Source organism: Rhineura floridana, chromosome 3, assembly GCF_030035675.1.
Source record: "Rhineura floridana isolate rRhiFlo1 chromosome 3, rRhiFlo1.hap2, whole genome shotgun sequence".
Classification (NCBI taxonomy): Eukaryota; Metazoa; Chordata; class Lepidosauria; order Squamata; family Rhineuridae; genus Rhineura; species Rhineura floridana.
Window position 1 is genome coordinate 66,546,603 of NC_084482.1, and position 15,728 is coordinate 66,562,330.

General features: G+C 43.1%; 1 protein-coding gene across 8 annotated transcripts in view; it reads right to left on the minus strand.

The window, feature by feature from the left end:
- GAS7 (growth arrest specific 7) overlaps positions 1 to 15,728 on the minus strand; it is a 177,365-nt gene that overhangs the window by 84,591 nt on the left and 77,046 nt on the right. For 2 of the 8 annotated variants that reach the window (XM_061616399.1, XM_061616402.1), the window contains exon 2: positions 2,928 to 3,051. In XM_061616399.1, coding sequence (XP_061472383.1) covers positions 2,928 to 3,051 — 124 coding nt within the window. Of the gene's footprint in view, positions 1 to 2,927; positions 3,052 to 4,394; positions 4,464 to 7,869; positions 8,146 to 11,648; positions 11,783 to 15,728 lie in introns of those variants that run through there. The other 6 variants (XM_061616400.1, XM_061616404.1, XM_061616406.1 and 3 more) reach the window with 5 other exon arrangements.

The window sequence follows — 15,728 nt, forward strand, 5'->3', positions numbered from 1 at the left end:
AGGGGACATGCTAGAATGCAAGCTGAACTGTCAATTAGAAGAAGAGCTTTATTGTTTGGATATATATAATTCACCATGGGCTCCTTTAGCTATAATCTACCTCTGTTTCTGCAGGGCTTGGATGCAATCCCAGGCGCCACACACATACATTTGGAAAATGGCAGCAACTGCTAAAGGCACAGTTCTACGCAGAATTCTCACTGTTTGGGCAATATGTATTCTTCATGGAATGTGTGGCAAACAAGCCCAACCAGAATCTGGGGTGGGAGTGGGGTGGGAGGTAGATTATGAGTTTGCATCCTGTTGCAACACAATTTAAATTCCTGCTTGCGTCTGATGCATATTTCTGCAGAGCCAGTCAGTTACTTCAGGTCTGATGAAGATTTAGCTAAACCACAAAGGAAAACCCCTTGAAAGGATATGTGAGATGCTACAGATTTCCTGCACTGCTACTTGAGGAACTCAGGATTTCCAAATGTCCTTTATTTTAAAAGGGACAGACCATATTTCAAAAGTACACCTCTAACTGCAAAACATCACAACCACAAATAATTTTCTAATTTCAGGCCAGTGGCCTACAGCATTATTTATCTAGCAGTTCTAGAAGTCTAGGGCAATTCTAGCCTGCAGCGTTGTTCCATTAACTTCCGAGGATGGAGTGAACTCCCCACCCATAGGCAAAAATAAAGCACAGCAAAAAAATAAAATAAAAACAAAAATAAATAATGGTAACTTACACAGAGCAACATTACAGAGTTGAGACATAGTTCCAGAGTAACAGCACTCAGAGTTCTCACAGACATACCTTAACAAGGGTTAGGTATTTGCTAGGGCAGACACAAATTCCCAGTAGCGCCTCAAGTCCAGTTTTTGGGCCAAAGTGAAATGTTTCATTTGTTTGTCATCCTGCTAATTTGTAAAATGGATAACTCTAAGGAACTTTGAGATATCCAAATGAAATTTGGTACACATCTCCAGAATACAGTTCTGCACTAGAAGTAAAGCAAGTACTAGATCATCCATTTTCAATATAAAAATACATTGAGATGTTGGGATAAATAATGAACACCCCATTCTATGTATCAAGTTTGGACTCCAGCTCAAGCCCTGAACCCATTTTCAAAGGAGCCAACAAATATGAAACATTCACTGTAATGCAATATCTCCCTTGAGAACTGAGATATGGGAATGAAATTTAATATGTATATATGACATAATTCTTCATTTGAAGTTCCCATATATATGCCTCCTCTGTCATAGATTTTTTTTAAAAAAAGGAGTGGGTGGAGAAAATGCAAAATAGATATTAATTTGGTGTTTGAGGCAAGGCCTCACAAACGTGTTTTACTAGCATAGCTACAAAGGCCACATCATTTCGGTTGCCAGATCACAATCCAAAGCTGCTTATCTTTTTGAAAATGTCCACCCTCCCCCCAAAAAAGATACCTGGTAGACAATGTAGCCAAAAAGTATTCTCACCACATTCCTGCTCTGGTCCCTTCACCCACATCCCTTCTCTGCTTATTGCCACAAGCAAAATACCACTTTTGGCCCATTTTCCCCAAATGGTGAAAGCATTTACCACTGTTTTTTTTGGGGGGGGGTGCAAACTGCCCCTGTGCCAGCAAAGAACAAAGGCAGAAGAATGCAGATAAACTCTGAACCAAGGAAGAAGAGAGTGAAAGTGCCACTATTCAATCCAGGCAAGGTGCCCAGGGACCACGAGCTTAAGCTCTGCCCACAATAATGCAAAAATCTATGAAAGTCAGCTCCAAGTCCTGACTAACCCAGCAGCAAAATAGCTGCTATTTCAAGCTTATGGACACTTGTTCAGAACTTCCTGAACTTTTAAGGACTTTTCCCCCTGGGGTTATCTTCTTGAACAAAACTGAACTTTTTGTTCTGTAGGACTATGTGGTCACTTGAGAGCAGAAAGGGAAATAGAAGAAATCCAGATGTGAAATGTGCCTAAATTGGAACCTGAATGAGAAACTGGTGAACTGTCAAATCATTAGCTTGGCTGTTTTAAGCATACAGTGGTTGGCTGACATTGGTTTACCCTCGATATGCTATATAGTGCTGTATGGATGATACAAAAAAAAAAGATATATGATTACATATTTAAATAAAACATGCATTAATTATTAAATCATATTTAAATAAAATATGATTAATTTTCTTTGCAGGTTTCATTGGCAAATAATGTTAAATTTTATGCTTCAAGTACACATGGCCTCAATTATATTGCTTAACATTTTTAGTCCAGTCCAGTTACAATGCTAAGTGGGTCTTATTCAGGGATGGAGCAAGTAGTCAGAATGGAATGGGGGAGCTCAAAAGTGTGCATTCTCTCATTGAATGGTTTGCCACCATTTTGAATCTGGCCCAGGTGCTTTTTGAGCTGGGCCAAACTCAAAATGGCTCATATCACACCCAACTGTTTCCATCAGTCTCTGATCCTTCCCTCTTTCTAAGGGGAAAAATGCTTACCTTTGGAAGGTGGAGACGATACTAGGCAGCAAGACGGCAGGAGAGGCCATGTGGGGTTTTCTTCATTGGCAGATGCAACATGGACTGCATCCACTTCCTCCCAGGAATCATGGGGCTTGATTATAAGCTCCATGATCCAGCAGGAAATGAGGCAGAGAGCATGGTGCTGCTCTCCTGTCTTCTGCAAGGTAGGGATTTTTCTTTGGGTCTTATTCAGGGATAGCAAGACTTGTGGGAGGGGGATAATCACATTATTCAAACAGAACAATCAAGCAGGCTGACTGAATTTACAAGCCAAGAACCCATTCCTCGCTTTATTTGTTTTGTCTCTGTGTTTTATTTTTTAATTCAGTAATAATTATTAGCTAACTTAGGTTTTAAGAAAATGCCAGGAAAGTAAACATTTCTACATAAAAAACCACATAAATGAAGCTTACCATTGGTGAAGGTGTTCACGTAGTACCTTCGCCCCTGGGGAGACATATAACTTTGCCAGCCAGGTGGGAGGTGGCCATTTTGAGCATCTTCTCCTGCTTGAGGAATGATCTTCCTAGGTTTCTGCTGACAGAATGATGGAACAAATTAGTTAAAACTAGTTTCTACAGAAAGCTAAAAAGATTTGAGAAAATAGGTATAGCATGCAATGCTGAAGCATCCTTTAAAGTTCCTGGGTGCAAGATACAGGAAATCAGAGAGGTAAACACTCCTAAGAACCCAAACACTCCAATTATCTCACCATCTCTATAGCCTGGGAATTGTATTCAGGCTATCATCTGTAAAGCACAGGCATCCCCTTAAGGGCAGGGAAGATGGTGGAATGTTGTTGAGCCTGTATTGTAGCTTTGGCAATCCAACATATTATTGCATATGACTTTTGGGAAAGAGAAATATACAGTACTGTCTCCAAGGAGGATTCATCATATAAAAGATTCTATGTCCATTCTGTTTTATAGATATTATGTTATAGAAATAAACATGATGTGCCACCAGTACACCAGTATAACACCTATAATACATGTCTATATAAACAAGCATGGTGAAAAATTATTAGCAAAGGTTAAGACATACTGTACTACAGCAAATGGATTTTCCCCACAACCTAATGGTGCACCTCCGTGATTATTGTTCAATGTTGCTCAGTTATCACAAGTAAAATGTGTATTCTGTTGCTGGTATTTATCCCTATAACCATACAGCTACCTATGGGAACAGGTAAGGTGTCCTTCTGACCTCTGGAGGAAGATATTCAAAAATTCTTATAGGAGGCCTCCCCATATTAACTAAATGTGTGTCGAACCCTTCCTAAAAGAAACACCAACATAGAGACTACCTTGCAGTATTCAACCTTTCTCTTCAGAAGCAACCAACTTTAAAAAATGGAAAGGACAAAGATTTTAAATCAAACTCAACTCTTTGGGGAAGTTATCAAATCTTGCGATTAAGTTTGGCACTGTGCCTCTAGACGCAGCCAACACTCTGGAGTTAGAAGGAAACTTGAGCCTTCTGAAGGCAAGGTTTCTCACATGGTCACCAGAGACTTTTGTTGTGGCCACTGAAGCACACAAGGCAGAGTGAGTGAAGTGAGAACTGAGAATAGCTGCAGCAAGAGTAAGAGAACCACCGATAGAAGGCACACACTTACACTATCCTTTCTCAACCTGTGCCCTCTACGTGTTTTGCACTACAACCCCCATCATCCCTCACTGCTGGCACGCTAGCTGGAGTTGATGTGATTGGAGTCCAAAACAACAACAAGGGGTGGCAATTAGAACTACTTATTGTGGGGAGGGTGTACATGTGTGTACACGTGTTCGTGCACACACGTACACACAGCCTCAGCTAATGTCCTCTTTAAGATTCACAGTTTTCATCCCAACCGAGCTTTGCAGCCTCACATTTCTTACCTTGCCCTGGCCACAGGGGGAGAAAGTCTCATAAGAAGCAAATCAGACCATGGACCCTCTCATTCCCCTGTCTTCCTTTGAACAGGAACAGGGTGGAAGTGGCAACCTACTTAGACCTCCAGCTCCACTATTCTATAACTTATTTATGCAACTGCAACGGCTAGAAACAGCAAGGTGCAAAGCAGAAAGAAAGCTGGGCAAGGCTCCAAGACGATGACAGGCAGCTGTGCATGAATAGCTTGTGGCTGTGTACTCACAGCTGGGAATCTTAGAACTAGCTCTTCCCTGCCCAGTTGGAGTAATGTACGTTATAATGCAGCCCTGCTCCCACAACATGCTGCAGGGAAAGAATCTGCCCAGAGGAGGTGGTCAGCGACAGAGTAGCAAAGAGTAACACTAAGGCCCTTAAGTCTTATTATCATCGTAGCATAACAGCATTACTCATTACAAAAGTATGCACCACACACAGCCTAATGCTATTCCTGCACACAATGCTGCTGTACAATTGCCAGGTGTTTTTCAAGCCTCCGCACCTGAGCCAGGCATTCAGCATTCCACAGGTCACTGTGGCCAAGGCTATATCCCACTGTCTGGGGGGAGGGGCTCTCCTTGCAATAAGCAGGAGTTCAGATAAATGTGAGCTCTTCTCTTCCCCCAAGCAGTACCACCGCCTTGGCCTTTGTGTTACCAGCAATTATTCAATCTCTCCACCATGGCTGCAACTGGCTAACAATGGAGAGTCGTTCTCCTTGCTTCAAGTTGGCAGCAGCTAGGAGGCACCAGGGCAGGGAATATTGAACACATGGTCCCTCATCAAGAATGAACTTTAGAACTGTTTCCAGTGATGAAGGGAGAAGGGAAGAGATAAACAGGCTGAAACGTCATACTAGCTCCCTACTGCGCCTTCCAGACGCAGCTATAGGCTTGAGAGGTCACTGTTATTCAAGTAATACGAAGTGCTGCCCTTTCCAACTACACTAGTACACTGGAAACTGTTTGACACTGAGTCAGTCCACCTAGCTGCCTACACCAGGGATGGAGAACCTGTGGCCCTCAGATGTTGTTAAACTACAACTCCCAACAGACATATATAACCATCTACTACTTTGGTTACATTTTGAAGGAAATGAGATGGTTTCAGACAGGAGATTTCCCAGCCCTATCTGAACACACCAGGGATTGAGCCTTGGACTTTCTGCATGCAAAGACTGTGCTCTACCTCTGAGCTACGGCCCTTCCCCTCCTGAAAATTCAGCACAACGCTACCTCAAGCACAGCAGCATTCAGATCACTCTGTCAGTTGCTACTCACTATGTAACATGCATTCTTTTGTGAGTTAAATATCTTGAATGGGAAAATGCTACTAGGTGTAGTTATATGGAGGAAGGTTCCAGCTACTAGGGGAGGTCTTTGAGACTCCACAGCATGATAACAGGAGATTAAAAAATGACATGGTCAGTGATGAGAAAAATACCCCTTAATTAGGTATTTGAGGCCAAGTGATAGGACTCTGACCTCTGCCACAGGACTGCTAATCCTCTGACTAGCAACAGGAGGCTCTTCCACTAGTTAACTACACAACAGAGATACCCACAATGTGATGTGGGGATGGAGGGAAATAATCAATTGGCTCTGTTGTCAGAAATATTTTCCCCACAGCCTGGAGCCCACTACAAGATCATTGTCTCGTAGCCCAGGATCCCAGCACTGTACAAGCTGAGCAGACACAGCTGCAAGACAACATGTAGTAGTAAAAGCCATGTAATCCAACACTACAAAAGCTACAGCACAGGCCAGTTACAGTGCTGAAAATAAATCCTTGTCTATTTATTTAGCAATAGCTTTTTTACACTCTGTTAGCACCCATCTGTGTACATCTGTCCATGCAGAAAGTGAACAATCTAGTCTTCTGTACAATACACTCCTCCCTCTCTCTCTCTCACACACACACCTCCATCTATGCATAAGCTGCATTTCACAAAAGCACCATATGGGGGCTGTGTGCCAAATAGCTAAACTATACATAAATCGGCTTAGAGGAAATAATTGATGTTTCAGAGATTGTTTATAAATTGTACACAGCTTACTAACAGACTTGTGAAAGGTTTCCAGTTGAGAAGGAATCCAGTGAGGAATGCTTGAACAGTTGGGATGGCAACAAACAAAGTAGGAAACTACACCAGGAGTAGCCAACCTGGCATTCTCCAGATGTTGCTGGACTACAACTCCCATCAGTCCCATCCAGCATGGCCAAAGGTCAGGGAAGATAGGAGCTGTAGTCCAACCACATCTGGAGGGCACAATAAGGACTCTCCCTGAACTACATGCTGCAGGATATACTTAGCAGCTGCTAGAAGAAGCAGTCTTGTATGTCCTCCTTCTTCAGTCTTCTCCAGTAACATGTAACAACAAAGAACACCGGCTGAAGTAAAGCAGGGAAACAATGATTGTGATCCTGTGATGTCACACATTATGTTATTGGGAGAAAGGAGGTGATAAGGTACTGCTGCTCGTATGGGTGGTTCCCCCTAAGAATGTTCCTCTTTTTAAAAGCCACTTTTAAAAGTCTAAAATTAAGATGCTTGGGGACCAAACAGTATGCATAAATTATTCTGACCAATAAACTCTGTATCTTCTAATCCCATATGCAGAAGCTGGCTGTGGTTACTCAGCAATGTCGGAAAGTCATTTTGTACATGGTCAAATGAACTCATGTTAAACAAATGATGCAAAGTCAAGCCTTGACTTTGAAAACAGGCTCCAGGCCTAAAGTCATAGGTGTTCTGTTTACTGAGACATAACTCTTCTTTGAGTGTATTGAAGCCTTTAGACGATAAACATTTAGTCACTAACACATTTGTCTTCCTTGAGACAAATGCATTCTTTTTGCTTGAAATGTCCCTTTTTGCTTGAAATGTACTCAGAAAGATCATACAGTCCTGGACAAAAGCTAGGAGCATAACATTCTATAGGGGTTTGTGACGGCTGAATATAAATTTGCTATGAGATTTTCACATGCAGCTTGTAAAGCAACTTAATTTTTGGAAACATTGCAGCATAGATCAGAGATTTTTAGACAAGGCAGTACAGAATTATATATAACACCTTAAAAACATGCCTTGCTTGCTTCTATAGCTCATAAAGAAAAGTCATTGTGTTAAGCCTGTTTGCCCTCTTGCCCAAATGTAGCCTTCCTCTTTAAGATGTGCACCAAATATTAATTCAGAAGAATGGCCATACTACATTTCATTTCATTTCATTTTATTAAATTTATATACCGCCCATAGCCGAAGCTCCCTGGGCGGTTCACAACAATCAGCATAAAATACAATAAAACACATATTTAAAACAGTTTTTTAAAAGCTTAAAATTTAAATTTAAAACATAAACATTTTTACACATACTAAAATGCCTGGGAAAAGAGGAAAGTTTTAACCTGGCGCCGAAAAGATAGTAATGTCGGCGCCAGGCGTACCTCGTCAGGAAGACTATTCCATAATTCGGGGGCCGCCACTGAGAAGGCCCTCTTTCTTGTTGCGACCCTCCGAGCCTCCCTCTGAGTAGGCACCTGGAGGAGGGCCTTTGATGCTGAGCGTAGCATACGGGTAGGTTCATATCGGGAGAGGCGTTCCATCAGGTATCGTGGTCCCGCGCCGTATAAGGCTTTATAGGTTAAAACCAGCACCTTCAACCGGGCCCGGAAACATATAGGCAGCCAATGCAAGCGGGCCAGAATCGGCGTTATATGTTCGGACCACCTGGTCCCTGTTATCGATCTGGCCGCTGCATTTTGCACGAGCTGCAGTTTCCGAACCGTCTTCAAAGGCAGCCCCACGCAGAGCGCATTGCAGTAATCTAGTTTAGAGGTTACCAGAGCATGGACAACTGAAGCGAGGTCATCCCTATCCAGATAGGGGCGAAGTTGGGCCACCAAATGAAGTTGGTAAAAGGCACTCCGTGCCACCGAGGCTACTTGATCCTCAAGTGACAGTGAAGGTTCTAAAAGAACTCCCAAACTACGAACCTGCTCCTTCAGGGGGAGTGTAACCCCATCCAGAACAGGTTGAACATCCACCATCCGGTCGGAAGAACCTCCCACTAACAGCATCTCGGTCTTGTCTGGATTAAGCCTCAGTTTATTAGCTCTCATCCAGTCCATTGTCGCAGCCAGGCTGTACATTGACAGCCTCACCTGAAAAAGATGAAAAGGAGAAGTAGGGCTGCGTGTCATCAGCATACTGATGGCAACGTACTCCAAAACTCCTGATGACTGCACCCAGGGGCTTCATATAGATGTTAAAAAGCATGGGGGACAAAACTGACCCCTGTGGAACCCCATACTGGAGTACCCAGGGTGTCGAGCAGTGCTCCCCAAGCACTACCTTCTGGAGACGACCCGCCAAGTAGGAGCGGAACCACTGCCAAGCAGTGCCACCAACTCCCAAATCAGCGAGTCTCCCCAGAAGGATACCATGGTCGATGGTATCAAAAGCCGCTGAGAGATCAAGGAGAATCAACAGAGTCACACTCCCCCTGTCTTTCTCCCGACAAAGGTCATCATACAGGGCGACCAAGGCTGTCTCCGTACCAAAACCAGGCCTGAAACCCGATTGAAATGGATCTAGATAATCGGTTTCATCCAAGAGTGTCGGGAGCTGGCTGGCAACCACTCGTTCGAGGACCTTGCCCAGGAATGGGACATTTGCTACTGGCCTGTAATTGTTAAGATTTTCTGGGTCCAAGGACGGTTTCTTCAGAAGTGGTCTTACCACCGCCTCTTTCAGGCAGCTAGGGACCACTCCCTCTCGCAATGAGGCATTTATCACTTCCCTGGCCCAGCCGGCTGTTCCATGCCTGCTAGCTTTTATTAGCCAAGAGGGGCAAGGGTCCAACTTAGAAGTGGTTGCACGCACCAATCCAAGCACCTTGTCAACGTCCTCAAGCTGTACCAACTGAAGCTCATCCAAAGAATCAGGACAAGGCCGTGCTCTGGATACCTCATTCGATTCAACTGCTGTAACATTGGAGTCTAAGTCCCGACGGATGCAAAAGATTTTATCCTGGAAGTGCCTAGCAAATTCATTACAGCGGGCCTCAGATGATTCCACCGAGTCCCTAGGGCCAGAAGACAATAGCCCACGGACAACTTTAAAGAGCTCCGCTGGACGGCAAATAGATGCTTTAATAGTGGCAGCAAGATATTGCTTTTTTGCTGCCCTTATTGCCTCTGAGTATAACTTAGTATAGGCACTTACCAGTATAGGCACTTACCAGTGCATGATTGCATCCGTCAGGAGTTCGACTCCATCTGCACTCCAGCCATCTCCTATACTGTTTCATCGCTCTCAGCTCCGGAGTATACCATGGAGCTGCATGAGCTCTACAAAGGAGAGGGCGTGCAGGAGCGATCGTGTCAACTGCCCAGGCCATTTCTACATTCCACAGTTCAACCAGGGTTTCGACAGGAGCGCCAGCCCTATCAGCCGGAAAACTCCCCAGAGCCCTTTGAAAATCATCAGAAGTCATAAGCCTCTGGGGGCGGATCATCTTAATAGATCCCCCACCCTTACAGAGGGGAAGAGCCGCTGTAAGTCTAAACCTCAACAAGCAATGATCTGTCCATGACAGAGGGACTGATGTAAAACTCCCTACCATCAGATCATCATCTCCATGTCCAGTTGCGAAAACCAGATCTAGAGTATGGCCTGCTACGTGTGTTGGGCCAGTAACATATTAGCCCCATGGTTGTCATGGAAACCATGAAGTCCTGAGCCGCTCCAGATAAGGCGGCCTCGGCATGGATGTTGACATCCCCCAGCATCATCAGTCTGGGGGATCTCAGCAGTACATCCGAGACTACCTCTGTCAGCTCAGTTAGGGAGTCTGTTGGGCAGTGGGGTGGGCGGTACACCAACAGAATCCCCAATCTGTCCCACTGACCCAACACAAGATGCAAACATTCCAGACCAGTAGTCACATGGACAGGGTGCTTGGAGAGGGGGATGGAATTCCTATAGACCACAGCAACCCCCCCTCCCCGACCTTCAGATCTACCCTGATGTTGAACCGAGTATCCCGGTGGGCACAGCTGGGAGAGGCCAACTCCTCTCTGCTCGCCCACCCAGGTCTCAGTTATACATGCCAGATCGGCAGCCTCATCCACAATTAAATCATGGATGAGGGAGATTGCAAATAATTTAAAAATATTTGGGTTCAATCTTTTTTTAAAAAAAATATTCCAAAAGATGTAATTTGTTACAGAGACATTAATTCACAATAAGCACCAAGATACATACAGCCACATACAGTGGTATTAGCATGGTGCCCAATTCCACGTGCACAATTTCTTGCTCATGAAGAAATGTAATGCAGATTGATTATACAGATCCTCATGTGATTCCCGTGTTACTGACCTGAAGTAAGAATCTTGCGCAGGTGGCTGCATGCAAAAGTCCAGCAGTGTAATTTACTTACTGCGCTCACAGTGCAGGGGATATGCAAAATTGGTATTCTTCATTCACATTTTTATTTTATTTATTAGAACATTTGTATCCCACCCTGCTGGTTCAAAAGCACCACTCAATGTCCCTATTTACACATACTGAAATCTGTGGAATTGGTGGGGGGAAATACACAAGACAGTCCTCCATCATTGATCCCAACAATCATAATGTGTTTCTAGGAGCCTAAGAACATTTTTTGCTGTAACTATGCTAATCGGCTTCCTGTTAATAAATGTGTTGTGTGCTCCTCCTCCCCATTATAGATTCCACTTTCCCACAAACAGACTCCCAAGATTTTCCTCTTACCTTCATTTACCAAGACACTGTGGTTCTGTTTTGTTTGTTCAAATGCTAGGGCTTACCCTCTCTCGGCTTGGTCAGCTGCACTATAACCATTTAAATGGATGCAGCACTAGGCGCTCATTAAAGTTGCTTTGAAAGATGCCTTCTTTTTCTCTGTGTGCTTCTTTTTTAACGATTAACCAAGTTAGCTAGATCCTGCCCCTTCAGACATTCTGGTTTCTTTCAGCCGAACCACCAAGAGTTAGGTAATGCTGAATCTTGGAACTCGGTCAAGTTCGCCTGCCCTTCCCAGACTTTCACAGCATCAAAGAGAGCTCAAGAGAATGGAGGTGACCAAAGATATAATTATGAACAAGCTTCAAAATGAAGGGTGTAAACCATCTCTGCAGATATAAAAATCAAGGATTTCTCAATGCATCTGGTTTCTCTCTAAATAATGCCACCTTACCATACGTGCTTTTGCGAAGTCCCTTGTAGACATTAAGTCCCGAGCCAGAGCTGGTCACAGACTTGTTCTCTCTTTGCGAGATGAATTAGGGAAATTGTTGACTGCCTGTTCTGCGCTCTCTCCTTCTCTCTCTCTCTCTCTCTCTGAGTAATGAGCCAATGCCCAGTGTCAAAACTCAGAGGAAGAGCAAGCACTGCAAGCCCCCCCCTCGTGTGTGAGAGGGAGAGAAACACTTGAGACTTCCCTTCACTCAATTTTGTTCTTTGGAAATCAAAAGGACTCATTCTAGAGGCTATCCAGATGTAAAGCTTCTGGAAAGCTTTTTCCTTTGCCAGCTTTTAAATGTCTGTGTAGGTGATGGAGAGCACAAAGCAAGGGTCTGTACGACTAACCAAGTATTCCCCATGCATAGACAGGACAAACAAGGTCTGCTTTGTCAAGCTTTGCTTGATTCAATCCCAGTCTCTTGAACCTCCTGTGTCCTTATTTCTGTCTCTCTGGGGAACTTTTCCCTTGAACTTGTATCAAGTCAACCCTTTGTACACAGATTAACCCAGCTGGCAATCAGTGCTGCAAAAGGAAACATAAACTCACATGACCAACTGGGCACTGTGAGGATGTGGGATCTGGCATATAGGGGACAAGCTGGACTTATAAGTGCTGAACTGAAGAGGGGGGCCATTTCTGCCCTGCCCCTCCACCCATAAACATGCACCTCCCTTTAAAACATTTTTCAGGGCAAGATTATCAACAAAGGTAAGAGTGTTTGTACCGTAGATTTATCATTCAGCATCTAGAGAGATAGTATAGTTTTTTGCCCTCACTCTGAATTGACTCTAATGTCATCACAGGCGCTGTGGTGTCCACAGTGTAATATCCAATTGGTTCAAATCATAATCCCAGAAATGTGAAGAGGCCACTAACAGGAAAAAATGATGCAAGAGCTGCCAGCAAGAGGACTTTTCACATTCTACATGGATATTTTACATTCCATAATGTTAAATTGAAAATACTCCCCATGCCATTCTCCTGCTTCCCATAAGCTCATTTAAAAACAAAACCTTACAAAACTTATAGTCGTGAACTCGGAAACGTTTGCTTAACAACCCTCTATGTTTTCATGGCGATACACAAAACAGTCAGAGAGAATCAAGAGTTCAAAGTGTAAAACAAGAGGGAAAAAGGTCCAGACCGCTGTTGGACTTTTTTCTGTCAGTGGTCTCATAATTTTTAGAAATTAATTAAAAATCAGCCATGTTCACAGAGTACCTATAATCCTATTACTGACCTTGTCCCATATTCTGACCTTCATCTTCTGCAGTTCAAAAGTTTAAAAAAATGCATGGCTAATTTTTAATTAATTTATGAAATTTAACATGAAGTCTATTATAGTGTTAGGCATGCTCAGTAAGAACCATCAGTATTCTAAAACACTCACAGCTGTTTGGGTTGGGTAATCAGGTGACCACACCCACACCAGACATTTATTTCACTTTAGACAGTCATGGCTTCCCCCAAAGAATCCTGGAAAGTATACTTTGTGAAGGTTGTTGAGAGTTGTTAGGATACTCCTATTCCCCTGACACAGCTCCAGTGGCCAGAGTGATTTAAGAGTCACCCCCTCTTCTGGGGATTGTAACTCTGTGAGGGGAATAGGGCATCTCCTAGCAACTCTCAGTACAAACAACAAACCTGGCCTGCCCAAGATGCATGTTTTCAGCCTGCTAGGCTTAAATCATTCCACTTCAACCATGGTCAATTAAAAACGTAGAGCACACCTAGAAATTTGCTAGGATATATTTCACCTCCCACTGTTTTATCTTGTGCAAACTGAGACACTTCTCATGTCCATTGGAGACTATTCTGCAGAATAGTCAGTGCCACTGTTCCACAATTGTTTTTAGTTTTTAGTGTAAATTTTGAAAAGTGTTGCTGTACTTCATATATTCAAAGAAAGAGAAACAAAAGAAAAATATTAACTATAGGAAACTTCACTAAATTTGCAAACTAAATCAAACATATTTAAAGTGGCTATCTGAACTATACCAACTGTCTTAATATTGTTGTTTCCTCCCTGCTAAAACAAATAGGATTGGACTACACAGGAAGTGAACTGGACTGTGAAAGTCCAACCCAAATGGTGTTTGTATTTTTACAAATTTGTAGGGCAGTACAATATGTCAGAGAGGAGGTCAGGTCTCCCGTTCCCCTGGTGCATTCACTATTGCTGCCCAATTTCCCTGCTTTTTAAAGTTTGATACAAATATCTGTTGGCTATAGGTATGTTCTTAAATCGCAAGGTTTTTTTTTTGCCTATTAGTGAATAATAATATGCATGTTAATCTTTCAGATACCACAAGACTTTTGGTTGTTTTTACTGCAACAAATTAACACAACCACACTTCAACAATTTGGCTCTTCCTCTGGTAGCAAACCCAACACTGGCCCTTAGCTTGCTTATTGGAAGTATATCGCTATCAGTTGTGACATACAAACCCCAATACAAGAGCCAGTGGAATGTATTGGATATTGTTTCTGACAAGGCATATTAATGGAGAACAGTCCCTATATCTCAACCTAATTTACCCAAAAGGATATTAAGAGGAAAGGCTCCATGTATACCCCCCTCCCATAAAGCTGAACTGAGGAAAGGCCGGATATAAAAACCACTCCATAAAGTGCAAAATTCAAGATAACCCATCAAATGTCTGTATTATTTCCATCTAAAAGAAGTCTGAAAATATGAGGATTGTCTCACATACAGGTGAAGCTTGGACCAGATTTTCAGTGAACAAACCATATACACTGTATACGGTAGCCTATATACAGCTTCAATGATCCTCAATGCCTGCCCATCTTCTTCTACGTACCTACCATCCACAGTATGCCAAATATCCTCTTCCTTGTTCCTAATCTCTGGGGGGAGGGGAAACATTCCCACCTGGGAAGGAGTCATTTTGAACTGTAATTTTAATTATTAACATTAAGTGAATCTAATTATACAGTGCCTTGCAAAAGTAGTCAGACCCCTGACCAGTGCTCTCATATTACTGAATTACAAATGGTACATTGTAATTTTGTTCTATATGATATTTTATTTTGAAACACTGACACTCAAAATCAATTATTGTAAGGTGACATTGGTTTTATGTTGGGAAATGTTTGTAAGAAACATAAACAACTGAAACATGTTGTGGCATCAATCCCCACACATTAATATTTGGTAGATCCACCGTTCGCTGCAATAACAGCTTTAAGTCTTTTGGGGTGGGTATCTACAAGTTTTGCACACAGTGACAGAGGGATTTTGGCCCATGCCTCTTGGCAGATTCGCTCCAGGTCATTCAGGTTGGTTGGACATCACTTGTGGACTGCAATTTTCGAAGAGCTCCACAGATTCTCAATGGGATTGAGATCAGGACTTTGACTGGGCCACTGTAGGACATTCACCTTTTTGTTCTTGAGCCACTCCAGTGTTGCTTTGGCCTTGTACTTGGGATCATTGTCCGGCTGAAAAGTGAATTTCCTCCCAAGCCTGTTTTTTAGTGGACTGAAGCAGGTTCTCTTGCAGTATTCCCCTATATTTTGCTCTATCCATTGTTCATTCAATTTAAACAAGATGCCCAGTCCCTGCTAATAAGAAGCATCCCCACAACATTATGCTGCCAACACCATACTTTACTGTAAGAATGGTGTGCCGTGAGGCATGGGCAGTGTTAGGTTTCCATCACACATGGTGCTTTGAGTTTTGGCCAAAAAGCTCTATCTTGGTCTCATCTGACCATAACACCTTTTCCCACTTTGCAGCTGGGATATTCTCATGCTTTCTGGCAAACTCCAGATGTGCTTTCAGATGGTACTTTTTGAGTAACGGCTTCTTTCTTGCCACCCTCCCATACAGGCCAGTCTTATGCAGAGCTCTTGATATGGTTGACTGGTGCACCATTACTCCACTCCCAGCCACTGAACTCTGTAGCTAGTGATTGTTGGCCTCTCTGTGGCTTCTCTCACAAGTCTCCTTGTTCAAGCGCTGAATTTTGAGAGGTGGCCTTTTCTTGGCAGTGCCAGGGTAGTGTGATG